The sequence below is a fragment of the Neoarius graeffei genome, chromosome 15, assembly GCF_027579695.1.
Source record: "Neoarius graeffei isolate fNeoGra1 chromosome 15, fNeoGra1.pri, whole genome shotgun sequence".
Lineage (NCBI taxonomy): Eukaryota > Metazoa > Chordata > Actinopteri > Siluriformes > Ariidae > Neoarius > Neoarius graeffei.
The window spans coordinates 25,778,158-25,796,690 of record NC_083583.1 but is presented as its reverse complement, the minus strand read 5'-3'; the positions used below and the strand labels follow the sequence as shown (position 1 = coordinate 25,796,690).

The 18,533-nt window shown below is 40.9% G+C and overlaps 2 protein-coding genes across 3 annotated transcripts in view; one reads left to right on the top strand and one right to left on the bottom strand.

Moving 5' to 3' along the window:
* Positions 1 to 8,129, bottom strand: part of si:cabz01068815.1 (solute carrier family 51 subunit beta) — a 36,511-nt gene extending 28,382 nt beyond the window's left edge. Inside the window, exon 1 of the mRNA XM_060941084.1 lies at positions 8,077 to 8,129. The gene's annotated coding sequence lies outside the window, so the exon portion shown is untranslated. The remainder of the gene's footprint in view (positions 1 to 8,076) is intronic.
* abhd2a (abhydrolase domain containing 2, acylglycerol lipase a) overlaps positions 6,426 to 18,533 on the top strand; it is a 29,773-nt gene continuing 17,665 nt past the window's right edge. Inside the window, exons 1-7 of one of the 2 annotated variants that reach the window (XM_060941080.1) lie at positions 6,426 to 6,642; positions 8,101 to 8,177; positions 8,310 to 8,525; positions 13,493 to 13,668; positions 15,570 to 15,737; positions 16,141 to 16,324; positions 18,106 to 18,198. In XM_060941080.1, the coding sequence (XP_060797063.1) occupies positions 8,317 to 8,525; positions 13,493 to 13,668; positions 15,570 to 15,737; positions 16,141 to 16,324; positions 18,106 to 18,198 (830 nt within the window). In that variant the 5' untranslated portion in view covers positions 6,426 to 6,642; positions 8,101 to 8,177; positions 8,310 to 8,316. Of the gene's footprint in view, positions 6,643 to 7,242; positions 8,178 to 8,309; positions 8,526 to 13,492; positions 13,669 to 15,569; positions 15,738 to 16,140; positions 16,325 to 18,105; positions 18,199 to 18,533 lie in introns of those variants that run through there. The other variant, XM_060941081.1, reaches the window with a different exon arrangement.

Sequence of the window (18,533 nt, the reverse complement as noted above, 5' to 3'; positions counted from 1 at the left end):
ATGTATTAATCTAAATGCAGGTAAACAAATGAGAGTCAGAGCTTATCTGTCTGTGTTCTCGCTTCTTGAAGGCCGATCTTGTGGACTATTGTTTTGAAACAATCTGACTTTCAGTTGTTCGTTCAGTTCTCCGTTCATTCGCTTCTTCCACGTAAGGGCGAGATATTGCTGCTGAGGCAAGCATATCCAGTGGAGAAATCAGACGGCTGGTCCACTCATTCTCCATTTTCTCCATACTGAGTACTCCGCCATTACTGCTCGCCTCAGACAATTACTAAAACCTGGGACGGGACGTCACCAGTTTTAGCAACAACCACAGGGAGGCCACTGACCGAGCGATAATATATCCCGTCCCGGGTTTTACCAACAACCCTCGGCTCACACTCCAGGAGAACTGGTGCAACTGAACTTACTTTCCTTTATAAATAAATAAATAAATAAATAAATACTTTCCTTTTCTTGTAGTTTTCTTTTCCTTTAATTGTTGGTACTGCACCCTCTTTCAATACGGGCTTATAGCCAACACTCCTCAACAGATCAGAGGTCTCGTACGAGTCTTGAGTAAAATGTGCAGAGCAGAGGAGAGACCACTTCGTAGGCGCCCAATGTGCCTGTGAACTTCTCGCAAAACCCGTCCAAATCTTTGCAGTTTGAACATTCTTGGGCCATGAATGCAACATAAATCCACCTTCTGTCATGTTGCTGCACCGTCTAGCAACACATCTACATGGCATGGCAATAAATTAGCTCAAAATGGAAGATCGGAGTTGCAGTCAGCTCTGTGTTTTAGTATAGCGGAAATGGCGATGAGACCGATAGACTTCCTGCTGTGACATCACGGACGTCAAGGTCATTCACTCAGACCGCTACCTATATGAATCACTTTAATCGTAAAAATGACTATATTAGATTTATTGTTAACAATTAAAACTATTTCTGTGCCATTCTTGAGGTCTCAAGGCATTTATAAACGAAAGTGAGGCCATGGTTCTGCATATATGCTTTAACGAAAGTCAGCTGAACTTAATAAGAGGGAGACAGGGGGCACTGTGAACTTTAGTCTTGTGAAGCCATGTATGTAGTTCGGTTAGAGTTTGGACTCACAATGCTATTACTGACAGTCCCTATATGATTCTGTGTTAGAAGATGAACTTCTATAGATTACTCAGTAGCCAAGTATTAATGTCTTCAGCTGTGTTTTCAGTAGTGATCAGACATACCCTGATAAATTTAAGATATGCATGAAAGTTGAAGGTAACCTATGTTTCAGATAAATAACTTAAAATATTAATATAACCTTACCAATAATTACAGTTTACCTTGAAAATACTTGGAAAATCTCTTTTTTTTTTAATTAATGTGCAAATCACTTTAACAGCTCTTGCTTGCTCTATAATTTTTCCACAACTCATCCATTATAGGTAATAAAAAATTTACATTTTAGTGTCCCAGAACCTTCGTTTACCCCTGTTACCTAAACACATATTTGGAGCATAACACAAATCACATGTTCAATTGAAAGTTGCATCATACAAATTTTCTGAAGCTTATGGGAAGAAGAAAAGTAGGTTTTCTCATTTATTTTCTTTATTTTCACTTATATTATGATATTGACCCAATGAGGTCACATTGAAACTCTGTACCCACATTACATATTGAAAGTAAAATTATTTTGAATTTAAATGAACTTATTAGTTTTTATTCAAACAGATCATTAGGATGCCCTTTATTCCTCATACCATTAGCATGGATGCTATTCAACCACATTTTGTGTATTTGCTAATTCCAGTGGTGTCATTACGTCTCGGGGCTATAGCCCCAGGTATTTTCGCCCTCAAAAAAAGTAAGAGATGAATAGAAAACAACTAACTGAAACAGATCGGAACTTGACTTGCAGTATCTGAAGATGGAGGGGGGACACAGGGGAAGTGGGGGCATAATTGAGCGCTGCACAGTGCACATACAAAATTTTGGTAACCACCAACAGAAGAAAAACATTCAGAACTCATTGGAAGACAGCTTCAAAAAACAATCCACTATTGTTGGATTTTTCAAGATGAAAACAGATGGTAAGTCATCGACTGTGGGTGTATACAGTGCCTTGAAAAAGTATTCATACCCCTTGAACTTTTTCACATTTTTCCACCTTACAACCACGAACTTGAAAGTTTTTCATTGAGATTTTATGTGATAGACCAACACAGAGTAGCACATAATTGTGAAGTGAAACGAAAATGATAAATGGTCTTCAAAATTTTAAACAAATAAAAATCTGAAAAATGTGATGTGCATTAGTATTCAGCCCCCCTGCGTCAATACTTTGTAGATCCACCTTTTGCTGCAATTACAGCTGCAAGTCTTTTGTGGTATGTCTCTACCAGCTTTGCACATCTCGACACTGAAATTTTTGCCCATTCTTCTTTGCAAAATAGCTCAAGCTCAACCAGATTGGATGGAGAGCGTCTGTGAACAGCAATTTTCAAGTCTTGCCACAGATGCTCAATGGGATTTAGGTCTGGACTTTGACTGGGCCATTCTAACACATTCTTTGATCTAAACCATTCCATTGTAGCTCTGGCTGTATGTTTAGGGTCATTGTCTTGCTGGAAGGTGAATCTCCTTCCCAGTCTCAAGTCTTTTGCAGCCCCCAACAGGTTTTCTTCCAGGATTGCCCTGTATTTAGCTCCATCCTTCTTCCCATCAACTCTGACCAGCTTTCCTGTCCCTGCTGAAGAAAAGCATCCCCATAGCATGATGCTGCCACCACCATGTTTCACAGTGGGGATGGTGTGTGCAGGGTGATGATCAGTGTTAGTTTTCCGCCACACATAGCGCTTTGCATTTAGACCAAAAAGTTCAACTTTGGTCTCATCTGACCAAAGCACCTTCTTCCACATGTTTGCTGTGTCCCCTACATGGCTTCTGGCAAACTGCAAATGGGACCTCTTATGCCTGTCTTTCAACAATGGCTTTCTTCTTGCCACTCTTCCAAAAAGGCCAGATTTGTGGAGTGTACGACTTATAGTTGTCCTGTGCAAAGATTCTCCCACCTGAGCTGTGGATTTCTGCAGCTCCTCCAGAGTGATCATGGGCCTCTTGGCTGCTTCTCTGACCAGTGCTCTCCTTGCTTGCTCTGTCAGTTTAGGTGGATGGCCATGTCTTGGTAGGTTTGCAGTTGTGCCATACTTTTTCCATTTTTGAATGATGGATTGAACAGTGCTTCTTGAGATGCTCAGAGCTTGGGATATTTTTTTATAACCTAACCCTGCTTTAAACTTCTCCAGAACTTTATCCCTGACCTGTCTGGTGAGTTCTTTGGTCTTCATGATGCTGTTTGTTCTTCAGTGTTCTCTAACAAACCACTGAGGCCTTCACAGAACAAGTGTATTTATGCTGAGAGTAAATTACACACAGTAGGACTCTTAACTAATTAGATGACTTCTGAAAGCATTTGATTGCACTGGATTGTATTTAGAGGTATCAGAGTACAGGGGGATGAATACTAATGCACACCACATTTTTCAGATTTTTATTTGTTTAAAATTTTGAAGACCATTTATCATTTTCGTTTCACTTCACAATTATGTGCTACTCTGTGTCGGTCTATCACATAAAATCTCAATAAAAAACTTTTAAGTTCATGGTTGTAAGGTGGAAAAATGTGAAAAAGTTCAAGGGGTATGAATACTTTTTCAAGGCACTGTATGTAGAATGTATCAACAATGCAACCTATCGAATTATGTTGTTGCACAAAAACCGCTCTGTGTAGCCTGGTTATGTTGAATTTACAGTGTAGGGTCTGTATGATTAGTTTGCCAGGCGAGCTCAAAAGTTTGAGTGGTTTCTGAATATCTACAGTGGTCGTCTATTTGCCCCAAATTAAGTTTTTTAACAGGTCAACAACAATTTGTTTTCAGGTGGACACCAACAGTTGTCCTGACAGAATTTAAACACGTTTTGATGCTGCATGCAACCTACGCAGAACCAGCCAGCCTACCATTCCATAGGCATATTAGTCACATAAAAATAGTTGTTTTTTTTGCCACACAATATTAATATCAACATAAATTTGTATTGTCCAGATACCACAAATGAGCTGCTACAGTCAACTGAGCCTGAAGACACTGGAGAAAATGGTGTGTGTGTGTGAGAGAGAGAGACTGACTTGGAAGACATTTATATGATCATATTCTTGTGAGATAGGGTGTCATCTGGGATTTTGAACGTTGTAATATAATAATGTAGCTTAGAATTTGTGTCTTTGTGGTCCTGAAAGAGAGATATGTGAGTGAGAAATATATATATATATATATATATATATATATATATATATATATATATATTCTATCCATCCATTGTCTGTAGCCACTTATCCTGTCCAACAGGGTCGCAGGCAAGCTGGAGCCTATTCCAGCTGACAAGAGGTGGGCAAGAGGTGGGGTACACCCTAGACAAGTCGCCAGGTCATCGCAGGGCTGACACATAGACACAGACAACCATTCACACCTACGGTCAATTTAGAGCCACCAATTAGCCTAACCTGCATGTCTTTGGACTGTGGGGGAAACCGGAGCACCTGGAGGAAACCCACATGGTCACAGTGAGAACATGCAAACTCCACACAGAAAGGCCCTCGTCGGATGCTGGGCTCGAACCCAGGACCTTCTTGCTGTGAGGTGACAGCGCTAACCACTACACCACCATGCTACCCATATATATATATATATATATATATATATATATATATATATATATATGGGACATTCCACCGAATGGGTGCCATTTGCTTGTTGTACCACTCGCAAATTAAACTTAATTTGTTATATCTTTTCAACACTGATTATAATAACACATATATGTAACTATTCAAAATGTGTATTGGTCAACCTCAGGCTACGTTATTTATTTTTTTTTACAAGGTTTGGAAGTCAAAGATGGCTGCATATGAGTAACAGGACTGAAAGTAACAGGACTGAGTTTTTAGCCTAGGATTAGCTAATACATGGAATTAAGACACATGGCATCATCGCTAATCGTATGACCACACTTACCACATTCTAGTGATTTACCAAAAATCTGTATTTTTAAAATGAACAAATATCATCTAAGAAATAATTTAAGTAACAGGACAGTATGTTGACATTGACCTTATCAGTCAAAGTTAAAAAAAATCATCAAATATACACAAAAGTAAATGAGAGAACTAACTTTTGGTCTTCCCATGGCCTTCAGAAGACACAACTGATGTAACTTCCTGTTGAGCATGTGATTTATGGAATGTTCCAAATTTGTCAGATGGGGTAATATGTTTGGGTAACAGGACTGAGTGAAAACCCAGGGACACGACTAAAATGTGTATTTTAACTAAGATATTGTGGATTTCTTATGAAAAAAAATATATTTAAACCATGGATAGGATATGGAGTCACACAACAGTGCAAAAGAAATACTGCTTCTGAAGGATTTTAATCATAATATTTCAAAGTTAAGTATAAAGTTAGAGTGCGGGGACAGGTAACACATGCTATTTTTCAGTGTTTTAGGTAGTTTTTATTAATCCTTACAATTATATATCTTAAATTTGAAATCAGATCAATGTGCAGGACATTCTGCGTAATAAGGAAATGTATTTTAAAGTACATTTTTATGTGCATTTATACATATAATTTTCTAGGGACGGAAATGGCACCGATTTGGTGGAATGGCTCATATATAAAACTAATGATAAATTTTACTAGTGATCTTTAATAGTCAATTGACACATGCCTCAGTTTCCTGAGACATTATGGGTGTTGATAATAACTTGTAATAAGGAGACAGAAACTGAAGCGAACTACATAAATTTAAAAAGAGCAGTGCAAAAATCAGTAATAAAGAGGATATAACCTTGAATGTGTGTGGGTGATAATATTTCTTGTAAAGTTAGATATAACCTCCCCAACCTATCTATGCCAGTCTCCCTTTAAAAAATAAAATAAAATACAAGCCCCAGAAAAACTTGACTTGGCCCTTGGCTAATTCAGTGCTTAAAACCCTTACAATTTCAACCATGTTATTCATTTACGAATAAAAAAAGCAGCTACTGCCAAGAACCCTTGTCAAAGACAATTTTTTTTGACGGCTTAAAGCAAAAAAAAAAAAAAAAACCTGATATTTAGACAATGTTAATCTATCAGTAAGGTTCTTAATAAAAGGGAGCTGTAAAATTGACAGTTCACCACCGCCTGGAAAAAATAGAGAAAGGGTTGCTGCAGTGACGCCATCACGTAATAAACCAATAGGAAGCGCGTATGCAAATCAGCGCCTTTTCAGTAGGAAGTGTAGTCATTGCTTTGCGGCGTTGTCGCCAACACCACCGACAAAAACAAAACAGCATTATGCACTCGGATTGGCTAGGCATTCTTATTTTCGAGAGTAATAACCAATCATAGAGCAGAAAACCCAGTAAGCGGAATAGATCAGAATACGGGTAGGAAAAAAAACTGGTTATTTAACTGTAATTGGACCCAGAGAGAGGGGCGGAATCTCCTAGAAAGGGACAGCGGATAAATGTGGACACGAATAGAGGTCCAGGTTGTCCTTATGGAAAGGTTTAGAGACAGTTAACCAGGGAGAGACATCTGTGGTTGGTGAGCGGAAAAGGTAAGAGTCAGGCTTCAGGAAAGGTGAATTTGATCTCTGATGCTGCATTTATTGCTCCTAGCTACAGTAGCTAACACGGGCTAGCTCCTGCCTGGCCTCTCCCATCTCATCCAGTAGTCTAGTGCAGCACTCATTCCTTAGAAAATAGGTTTATTTTATAATGTCGTATGTATTTACACTTAAAACCAGCGAATAAGCTGCAGTTAGAGCTGTGTGCTGTTAGACAGCAGGGCGTTTCGGCCTCAACTGAGGAAACTGAGGGAAATTCTTGTTTTCTCACCCGAAGTCTTTTCATTTATAAGTAAACAGGATACGGTTTGTATATTTTCTGTCCTTATTTGCACTATGTTGTAATAAACTGACTATATATTGGCGATAAAATGCAGTAATGAAGGACTCCTCTGCAGTCACGACCAACTGAACTCAAAACCAAACATGTCCATACATCGGGTTTTGCATCTTTATATTGATGGAACTACATTTCTGTGTGTCTAACTGCTTATATTTATGTCTGCTTTTACCCCGTCTATGTTTTATCTATCTATCTATCTATCTATCTATCTATCTATCTATCTATCTATCTATTCATCTATAGCTACCTGTGAGACAAAGTCTTTCAAAACAACAAAGTACTATAAGAGCAATTTTACTTTATTTAGTATTCACTTATGAGCAACAGAAAAATTAGAGTGAAATGATATTTTTGTTGTAGGTTCGAACCTGCTCTTCAACTGGGACCTTTCAGTGTGGCGTTTGCTTGTTCTCGTCGTACCTGTGTGGGTTTCCTCTGGGCGCTCTGGTTTCCTTCTGCAGCACAAAAACCTACAGATTAGGGCAAATGGCTACTCTAAATTGCCCATAGGTGTGAATGTGATTTCTGTCTGTCTCTGATAGACTGGCGACCTGTCCAGACTGTGCCTTGCCTCTCGACCGAAGTCTGCTGGGATTGGCTCCAGTTCACCGGTGACCCACAATGAGTAATACTTTCCATAAAGTGACCTCACCTCTGTAGAGACTTCGTAGCTTTTGGGTTGTTTTGTATTGTCTGTTATGGCAATCTTATGATTTAGGTCAGTGTAAAGTGTTGTTGTTGATTTGTAAGCTTTCATTAGCATGGGGTGTTGGTGTAGGTATACTGTAAGACCAGGCCTCATTGTAGTGTTTTATTGCTACTGGTGGTGATTTTGTGTTGTCCAGCTTTGGATTTCTTGACTGTCGGGGCATTTTGAAAGATCATTCAAGGTAAACTGCTCTTAATCATGTTCAGGCTAGTATAGCCTGGAAGCACCCTAATGTGATCATGGCTCGTAGCCAAAAATGTAAGGTTTGTTTTTGGCGCATTTGAGGATAGAGTATTGTATTACTGCTTAAAGTTCTGTTAAATCAGTTAGAAATCACTATCTTTCAGTTCTGGTTTTAGATACTGTAACTTACTATTGGGTCTGTTTTTCTTCACAGGTTGGACCTGATCACTGTGACGTCTTAGTCTTTATCCAAGCATAGGCTTTTTCGATCTAGAAATCTGCACAAACAGAGTAAGTTGCAAATTTGTGTAAATAATACAGTATGCTTCCTGTTTTTTCTTTTCTGAACTAAATTCCTCTTCTCATTGAGGGGTGTGTTTTGTTGCTTTCTTATTTTTACGTTACCATCTTCCTCCTTGTCAGACCAACCATGAACACCCACGAACCAGAGGCGTACACGGTAGCGCCGGAAATGCCAGCCATGTTCGATGGGATGAAGCTGGCAGCCGTTGCCACCGTGCTCTACATCATCGTCCGGTGCCTGAATCTGAAAAGCCCCACTGCGCCACCGGACATCACGTACCAGGACACGGCGCTCACTCACTTCCTGCTTAAATCCTGTCCCCTTCTGACCAAAGAGTGAGTATTATTAGTGGGCACTTTCGTCTTGGAACACATCCTACATAGTACATCACAACTGTTACTTGTGGCTCAGGTGGATAAGGCACCATACCATAAATCCAGGGACCTGGGTTCGATTCTGACCCGAGGTCATTTCCCGATCCCTCCCCGTCTCTCTCTCCCACTCATTTCCTGTCTCTACACTGTCCTATCCAATAAAGGTGAAAAAAGGCCAAAAAATATCTTTAAAAAAAAAAAAATTTTTTTAAAATAATTATACCACTCAAATTTGTGGTTTGGTCAGAATGTGTTGATAAATTTGCTGTGTAGTAAATTGGACCTCAAGGCAAATTAAAGGTTTATATTAATACACTTGCCCTAATACTAACACAGAGGCTTGTATAGCAGACGCTTCACATTTAAAAAAAAAAAAAAAAAAGGTTTTCTGTATGGAGATATTAGCATTTTAAGGAGTCGTCTCCTGTTTTAGTGCTTTGTAACCTTTGGAGGTAAAAACTGTAACCTTAATTTCCTACACAGGAAAGTCTTCAAGATATTATCACTAAGTGCATATTAGTGCTTTGAGTATCTTCAGTGGGCTGCTTTTATCAACTGTTCAGTGAAGTTGTGTAACTCTTGCCATAGATGGGAAGTTAAAATTTCAACAACACTGATCAACACATGATCACGACACGACTGATTTCCATTTAGTGACGCCCACAAAACACTCCGAGCTGATACGATGACTAAATTTCGAAAGGACAGCAAGGTACAGACAAACACTTCCCCTTTTTTTTTTTTTTAATATAAATAGGGTGTCCATTTTTCTTTTGGAGAGTATTTATTTGTTAAAGCAGTTTAAACCGAACAAGGTAAAATGTCTCTAAAGTTGCAGGAATGATATGATTTGAAGCCAATCAGCTGAGGTTCACATTATCTCAGCTTTTACATGAATCTCCTCAGCTGTGGTAGGATACAAACGTTTTTCAGATTATGAGGATCACATTTATTGAGTCCTATGAATAATTTCATGAAGAAGTGTATTTGTACTGTACATACTTGATAAATGAGGTGAGCTGTCTGAGAGCTTTATGATGTTTGGAAACAGGGTGGAGTCTTTCTCCTCACCCTGGAGGCTTGTTGTTGTTGTTCTTACTGTGAACAGTTTATTCAACACATCAATAACCTGTTGTGTGCTTTTGTATGCGTACATTTATGTAGTCATGGCAACCGTTTGCAATGTTCACACTTGGCTGTGGTGATTTGACTTTTCTTAGTGGCTTGGGTTTGTGTTTAAATTCCATTTTTGTGTGTGTGTGTGTGTGTGTGTGTAAAATGTGCTCAGGTCTGCATTGCTTCCCCCCCCCACCTTGTTCCCACTTAGTTCATTTGCATGAAGAGCGGGTGGCTGTTTTTCATAACCTTAAATTAGCACTTATGTAATCGTTTGTTTCCCAGCACAATTATGACTTCCAGGGTCAAAGGATCAATCGATTCAGCAGTAGAGCGCCTCGTCTCTTCTGCAGCATTACATGAAACTCATGTGACTGAGCTGTTTCTGAAATTTATCCAGATGCCATGTGATGCAGAACTCAGTGATGTGTGTCTGGACCTTTGAACAATAATGGGTGGGGCAGCCCTGCTGTTCCTCGCTTCCTGTGTGCTTATCATTGACTTATTACTGGTCCTTGGTGATGATAGCAGAGGAAAGAAACACAGCACGTAGAAACCTAAGCACAAAGCAGTCTTTTGTTTTATAGAGCCCTAATCATCTGTTCATCGTCTTCTGTCTCTTTTTAATTAGTCCCTGCTAGAGTTTCCAGTTTTCAAGCCCTGTCCTTACAGCCTTTCACGGTTTACTTAGTCAATGTGATGTGGCATGAGGAAGTGCCTTAAAGGAACAGTCCAAACATACATAATATGTATTCTACCCCGAATGATGTTAGTTTCTTTAAATTTAGCTCCTCCTATAGCTACCAGTTCAGCATATAGCATCGTACCTCAAGAGTGTTTGTTTCTTCCATTTCACTAGTTTCATAATATGTAAGAAATAAAGTGATGTTATGAAACGGGTGATAATTTTGGATTATATAAGAGAACAGGTGCTATCTTATCATTTGGAGTGATTTAGAAGAAGAGGGTGTGTGTTTGTGAAAGGGCTGCTGGTGGACTTTGCTGTCTTTGCAGTTAGGCAACAGCATGCCCTGAACAGCTGACCTCCTGCTCTCTCCTTTAAGTGCCCTTGGTTTTTCCAGCGTATTTGTGCTCGATGCACCTGATTGTCGCTGAGGTATACTGAATAGGATATGACTGTAAAGCTTGTATAAGGCTAATCATGGTATTTTGATGGTACTATTAATAATAAATATACTAGTATGCAGCTTTGTGCTGCATCAGAGCTGTTTAAGGAAGTTAAGTAACACACAATGGACTGAGTAAGTTGACCTGTTTCTTAGCTTAATGCTGGTATGCAATGTACACAAGAAAAGCCTGCCTAAGGAGACAATCTTCTTAAACATCTCTGTGCTTCTGTTTTTGCCCTGAAATTTGAAGGCAGCCCGTTTCACAACGGGTGCATGTGGACAGTCATTACAAAACTGTGTACTTTTTTTTTTTTTTTTTTTCTTCTCTACCAAGCAAAACACTTCACATCTGTTGGTCATGACCTTAATGCGATCTTGTTGTGCTACAGAAAAGTATGTAGATTAAATACATTTTTGTATCTGTTTCTATCATTGTTTGTTTGTTTTCTTCATTCTTTGTATGTGATGCACTTATTTCTGTGCAGGAAAGCCTTGTGACCAGCCCCTCATTTTCATAGGGGACCGATTATATTGCTTTGTTAATCTAATAAGGAACTAACGCTGACTGCAAACCATTAAACATGCAAATGATAATACAGTCCTAGTAAGTAAGGAATATAATGCAACATGCTGTGATGGCAGAATAATCAACAACAGGATAATGTGATGCAGCCCAGTTGTTTTTCTAATGACTGCACTTCCTGAAGAGGTTTATTACTCTTTAACCACAGAAGGTTTTTTTTTCATTATCTCATCTCATTATCTCTAGCCGCTTTATCCTTCTACAGGGTCGCAGGCAAGCTGGAGCCTATCCCAGCTGACTACGGGCGAAAGGCGGGGTACACCCTGGACAAGTCGCCAGGTCATCACAGGGCTGACACATAGACACAGACAACCATTCACACTCACATTCACACCTACGGTCAATTTAGAGTCACCAGTTAACCTAACCTGCATGTCTTTGGACTGTGGGGGAAACCGGAGCACCCGGAGGAAACCCACGCGGACACGGGGAGAACATGCAAACTCCACACAGAAAGGCCCTCGCCGGCCCCGGGGCTTGAACCCAGGACCTTCTTGCTGTGAGGCGACAGCGCTAACCACTATACCACCGTGCCGCCTTATTATTATTATTATTATTATTATTATTATTTAAAATGGCACATTTTGTGTATTGTCTTGTATCTATTTAGAATGACCTGAGAGTTATTTAACGTCTGAGAACAAAGTTAGTTCCTGTTAATAATTGGTATGAGATGGAGTGTCTGCTATACGAGTCCCTGTGTAAGTTGTTAGATTAGACACCATGCGTTCGAAGTAGCGCATTAATATAAATGTACTAAAAATCTAATTTCAAGCAAGAAAGAAATCAAGCTTGCACCAGAACATGGCAAACTATCAAAGCCAAAACAGCTCCGTTATAACTGATTCAGACTTTTTGACTTTAAACTAGTGCTGTCAAGCGATTTAAAATATTTAATCGCGATTAATGTCGCGACTGTCATAGTTAACTCGCGATTAATCGCAATTTAATCGCACATTTTTGTCACATGAAAAACCATTGTAATTCTCTTATCAGCATAAAAAAGTGAATGGGCTTGCTTTGTACCAAGGTTTTTTTTATTTATTTATTATTGCAGAGCATAACACGTCTTGTCACAGCCACTGACATCCATAACTTCCATATTAGATGAGAAAACCAAGGTATGAAAAAGTGCGTATCACTGTGAAAATTAAAAAAAAGTTTTATTTTACTCTTCATTAGTTTCTTTTGAAGAGAAGTATTTGCCATAAAAGAAGAAAAAACAGATAACAAAAATAAAAACATTCATCATGCGTTCAAAAACGTTCATCATAGTGTGGCACTGTATTATCTAATTCTCACTGCTTATAACTATATACACCTACCCGGTGGAGATGAGCTGGGAAACTGAAGACTGAAGGAAAAGTATTTTTCCAGTCTCACTTGTGAAAGGTGATCTCGTTTGGACAGTAAACCTGTTGGTACAGTTAAACGCAGTGCGCGACAAGCCTCAGCAGGAACTACGGGTGACTCGCAGGGCCAAATTAGAATTTGCGTTAACAGCACTTTTTTTTTTTTTTATCGCGTTAAATTGAGATCGCGTTAATGCGTTATCGCGTTAACTTTGACAGCACTACTTTAAACTGATGAAGGAAAAGAATAGACTTGAGCTAAATTTTCCTCTCTGCTTCTCCTTACTGGAGCCTGTAGATTTATCCAGTCTTCTGGGTACCATATTAATTCATTTAATTACAAAAGGAAGAGTAACTGCATTTCTCCCAGTATAATCAATGGACTCCAGTACTACAGATGGCTACCTCAGTCCAGTTTCCTATAAAGATCACTACTGTGAAGATGTTGGCTTTTTTTATTTTTATTTTTTAAATGTCATCTCTGGGGCAGGTTAAACCTCAATCTTTCAATGTATAGCTCGGGTCTAAAACGGTAGGCAATTACAGGGTAATTTGCAGGGTAATTAGTAGTTGGAGCAGGTCTAAGGCCACCTGTGAATCATGGTAGGCGTATCAATGATTAAGTCATAAATGGTTCACCATAATAGCACAGCATATCAGCACAGCATATCAGCATGCAATGGGAGTGTGCTTTTGTTTAGGTTTAGTGGAGCACTGCTGTTTGTGTAATTCGACTCTGTCCTGCAGATACATTCCTCCTCTGTTGTGGGGAAAAAGTGGCCATTTACAGACTGCTCTGTATGGGAAGCTGGGTCGTGTGAGTTCACCGCACCCAACCGGCCTGCGGAAGTATCTGCCCATTCAGGATGGAGCCACGGCGACCTTTGATCTCTTCGAACCTCTGGCAGATCATCAGAGCGGAGGTCAGTGCCTCATGGGAGTGCAGTTGCTTTGTGCTTGGGTTCAGTGAAATGCTAAACCTTTCAAAGAATTCTTAAATCTTGAGGTTTAATGAAAGTTGGTCTTTCTCTCCCCCACCCCACCACCACCAAGAATTCAGCCTGAAAATGTTTTTGGTATCTTGCCTTGTAATAATCACACCTTGTTGCATTACCAATTTCCTGCCTCGGATTTTAGCCTTACGGTCTGAGCAAAAGCTCAGTTATGAGGTGCTTTATTCACCAGCCCCATGGTCATTTTTGTTGGCAAGTCACTGGCTGATATTTGTGTCGGATCAGAAACTCTTCTTGCTATTTTAGTCTTCACGGTGCATGTGCTGTCAGTATTGACGCCTCGCTATGCCCCGCCTACTTGGCTACGTCTGACAGTTATGACTTGGCTTTTAACCTGTGAAGTTTTTATTAACAAGTGTGGAAATGCAAAAATATTTAGGGTGAAAGACAAAATGTCTCCAATATGCATTTGGAGGCTACAGCTTGATCATTCTGATCTCTTTATAATGCTTTAAAGGATCAAGAATTAAAGGGCTCCTGAGGCAGACTTGCTAGCTAGCTAGCTAGCTAGCTAGCTATAGACCCCTTTCACATGACGTCACCGCGCCGCGAGATTTTGTTAGGCGCCATATTGGAAGACCAAGTACATGCACTCACAATATAAAACAAAGTACGAGCGAGAGTAAAGTGACACGATGGATGATAATTCGGGTTATGTGAGTACATTACCAGTTGCAGAAAGGGCACGGTATGTGGAGAAACTGGCTGTGATTGATGGGTTTGACCCATATGATAAGACTCAGGGCAAGGGAGAATGGAAACATAAGGAGGACCGGACACCAATTCTGCCATCTGTTTGCTACCCAGACATTGTAAACTATTTGTTGTTTACACCCAGTGCCTACACTCAGTGTTCGAACTATGCCGATATTTTTTGGGGGCCCCTTTTTTTCCCTTGGGGGTGTGTGTGCTTGCGCTTGTCTCGGAGCGCGGATCTCCAAACACATGAGAAGTCTATCTTACGCACATATCATGCGGACTCCACACCTCCACACACGCATCACGTCTGAAGTCATAACTCATCAGGGGAAATCGTGTCTGCATTGGCATGTTCAAAAAATAACTTCGCGTCAACAATGATGCCACATGCAAGAAAAAAAAAAAGTCAAGCTACTCAACAACCAACCTGGCAGCAGCGAGCAAGCCCCAAACCATCCTTTATTATTATTAAATTGTAGAAGTCTGGGAGGCTTGCTCCTCATACAGTTATCAACTTGGGGCCAATTTAGCATGTTTTAAATCTGAATTTCTTGCGTTTGCTTACCTCAAAGTGTCCGCAGATCATGCACAGACTTACCCATTATATCCACAGTTTTTTGCCAAGTCTCACACAGGTTTCTTTCAAGTCTACTGTTGGGCCAATAAACCATAAATAAAACAGCTCAGATTTGTTTAAGTCGTTTGCCACTCCACTTTATTCTCGTGGGTTCACATACCGCTGCTGTTATTATCCCCTTATCACGAGTTTGTTGGTCTTCCAAAATGGCGCAGGGTCTATTTACTTCCGGTTTCGGGTGACGTCAGTGAAAGGGGTCTATACGCATTAACATTTAAAATGTGGACAGACTAGACTGAAAGAAAAGAAAAGCCTCCTGAATGAAGCCCCCTCATGAAGATCCTGTCAAGTGTGTTCAATAAACAATCATTAAAACGAAAACCTTCTATGAGAAGATCTTTTTCACTTATGACGTTGGGGGAGGAGGGGAAAAAGTCACACTTGCATTTGCTCCAAGTATCACTGGCCAAATCAAAGGTCCTGACCAACATGCAAATTGCTTGCAGTCATATTTTCATATCGTGTCTCTCTACAGTGGAAGTCACCATGGTTATCTGCCCGGGCATTGGGAACCACAGCGAGAAGCACTACATTCGCACCTTTGTGGATTACTCGCAGAAACAAGGCTACCGCTGTGCCGTGCTCAACCACCTTGGGGCCTTGCCCAACATCGAGCTCACCTCTCCCCGCATGTTTACCTACGGTAGGTTCTGTAAAACATTCCCCAAGCCCTGTAACGTTCTGTAAAACATTCTCCATTCCCCAAGCTCTGTAACGTGACTCTGCCCATTTTGGATTCTTCTATTCTTAAACTGTAAACACACACATCAACTGGCTGAATAATTCTTGCAATGATACATTTTTCCTGAGAAAATGGCAAAGTTATTCAGTGTTTTTGCCAGATGTATCCATACAGGTGTGTATTTACTGGCTTTCCATAGGCCCTAGGTCTAAAGAAAATTTCTCAAGCACGTTTCTCATACCCAAGGTTGCTGTACAAGTAAAGAATTAATATGGTACACACACTGCAAGAAGACTACAGTCATTTTGCGACTGCTAGATAGTCTTTACGTAGTGTTTACATGTTTCTTCTCCATACTCTTTAGGCTGTACATGGGAGTTTGCAGCCATGGTGGGCTACATAAAGAAGACGTACCCCCAGAGCCAGCTCATTGTGGTGGGATTCAGTCTCGGTGGCAACATCGTCTGCAAATTCCTTGGGGAGAACCGTGCCAATCAGGAACGTGTGCTGTGCTGCGTGAGCGTGTGCCAGGGCTACAGTGCACTCAGGCAAGCTGGAGTTTCTCTGCATGAAATTCAATAGCCAGTGTGGTTCCACAGTAGGAATGCTACAGTTCATTCATTTGCAACAATACACTGGTCCCAGTGTTGATGAAACGGCTGTACCAATTTGTGTTGGGTATCTGCGCCTTAATGGATCCAGGAGTCTCCGTATTGGTAAAGTGTGATCCCACAGGCCATTCTTTTTATAACTGATATTTAGAAATTACTTTCAAATACATTTCTATTGGCAGTGTGGTGCCTTTTCAACTCTGTTAAAGGAGTTGGGGCCTATGTGCCGGTCAGTCCCAGTGAAGGAATCATGGTACAAGGTGCCTTGCAGGTCTTACTATGTGAATAAGGTGCGGTCTTGGTGCTCGTCAGGCCCAGTAAAAGAAATTGGGGCTCTGTGCCTGTCCTTTTTAAAGAATGAGGCGTGGCCTTGTGCTTCTAAGGCCCACCTAAGGTCTTTTGTGGCTGTCGGTGCAAAATGAAGGAGGGTGGCCCTTGGTCTCCATCCCAGTGAAGGTGGTGTAGCCATGGTGCTTGTTAACACAAGTATGGCCTCTGTACTCGTCAGTACCAGTGAAGGAGGTGTGGCTTATATGCCTGTCCCAATGAAGGAGGCGTGTCGTCAGTACTCAGTAAAATGCCTTTTGTGGCTGCACCAAGGCGAAGGAACCTCTGTGTCTCGGTTGTCATGGAGGAGGTGTGGCTTCAGTCATAAGAAGGCATTGATGCAGCTCTGAATCATATATTTAAACAGACGGAGTTAAATATACACTTTCTTTCAGCAGATTATTATTGTGTATCAAGATGCACAATCGGTTTGTTAGTTACATAGCTCATCTCATTATCTCTAGCCGCTTTATCCTGTTCTACAGGGTCGCAGGCAAGCTGGAGCCTATCCCAGCTGACTATGGGCGAAAGGCGGGGTACACCCTGGACAAGTCGCCAGGTCATCACAGGGCTGACACATAGACACCGACAACCATTCACACTCACATTCGCACCTACGGTCAATTTAGAGTCACCAGTTAACCTAACCTGCATGTCTTTGGACTGTGGGGGAAACCGGAGCACCCAGAGGAAACCCACGTGGACACGGGGAGAACATGCAAACTCTGCACAGAAAGGCCCTCGCCGGCCATGGGGCTCGAACCCGGACCTTCTTGCTGTGAGGCGACAGCGCTAACCACTACGCCACCGTGCCGCCTTGCATAGCTGTAATCAAATTTAATATATTTTTATTGACTACTTCCTGTCAACTGATGTTTTTGGCGAAGCAGCTGTTGCTCAGTTACTGTAAGACGTGGGTGTTACAGGCATGTTTTTTCATTCTCGCATCTCTGGCAATTGCTGTGCTAATCAAAACTCCCACCTATGTGGAACATCCTACATCTGCATGCCTCTGGATTACACTTTACTGCACATGTAGACCATATTTTCACAAGAGCACGGCGAATCTATAAACAGAACAGACTTGCTGTCAGTCATTAGTGATCCATTACTCAGAGAGCAGTAAAATGAAGCCGCCCTTCATGCGGCAGTAGTGCAATGGTATCTGCTGTTAATATTGTGCGTTTTGTTAAAGCCACGCCTTTGGAAGGGTAAGCTGCTTTTACTTACCAGAAGCTCAGCTAGACATTTTTTGAATATCAGCAGATTTTGTGCGTGCGCATGTAGGACACTCCCCCCTTCTCTGGCTGTGTGAAAGGCTGAATCACATGGTTTCTAAATGAACTTGTCCTCATGCACATGACTGATCGAGTGAGTTTGTGTGTATGTAGGGCTCAGGAGACCTTTCTGCAGTGGGACCAGTGCCGGCGCTTCTATAACTTCCTCATGGCTGACAACATGAAGAAAATCATTCTGTCACACAGGTAGCGCTCATCACTGTAAAGCAGCGATCTTCAATCTTCTCCTCTGTAGACTGATGTGGCTTCAGCCTTTCATTCCGGCTAACTTGGTAGTTGATTGGCGACCAAGGTGAACTGATTAAACGAGTGGAATTAGGTGTGACTTCTACTTGGCTGGAATGAAAACCTGCAGCCACACTGGCCCTTTTGTGTACAAGATTGAAGACCCCTACTATAAAGTATGGATCTGCATGCATGAACTAGTGTGCAGCAGAACAACACTGCTCTTTATGGTTGTGAAGAGCAATTCTCGATGGTATTTACTGTAGAAATGTTGTTTGTTTTTAAATCTTTCTCCC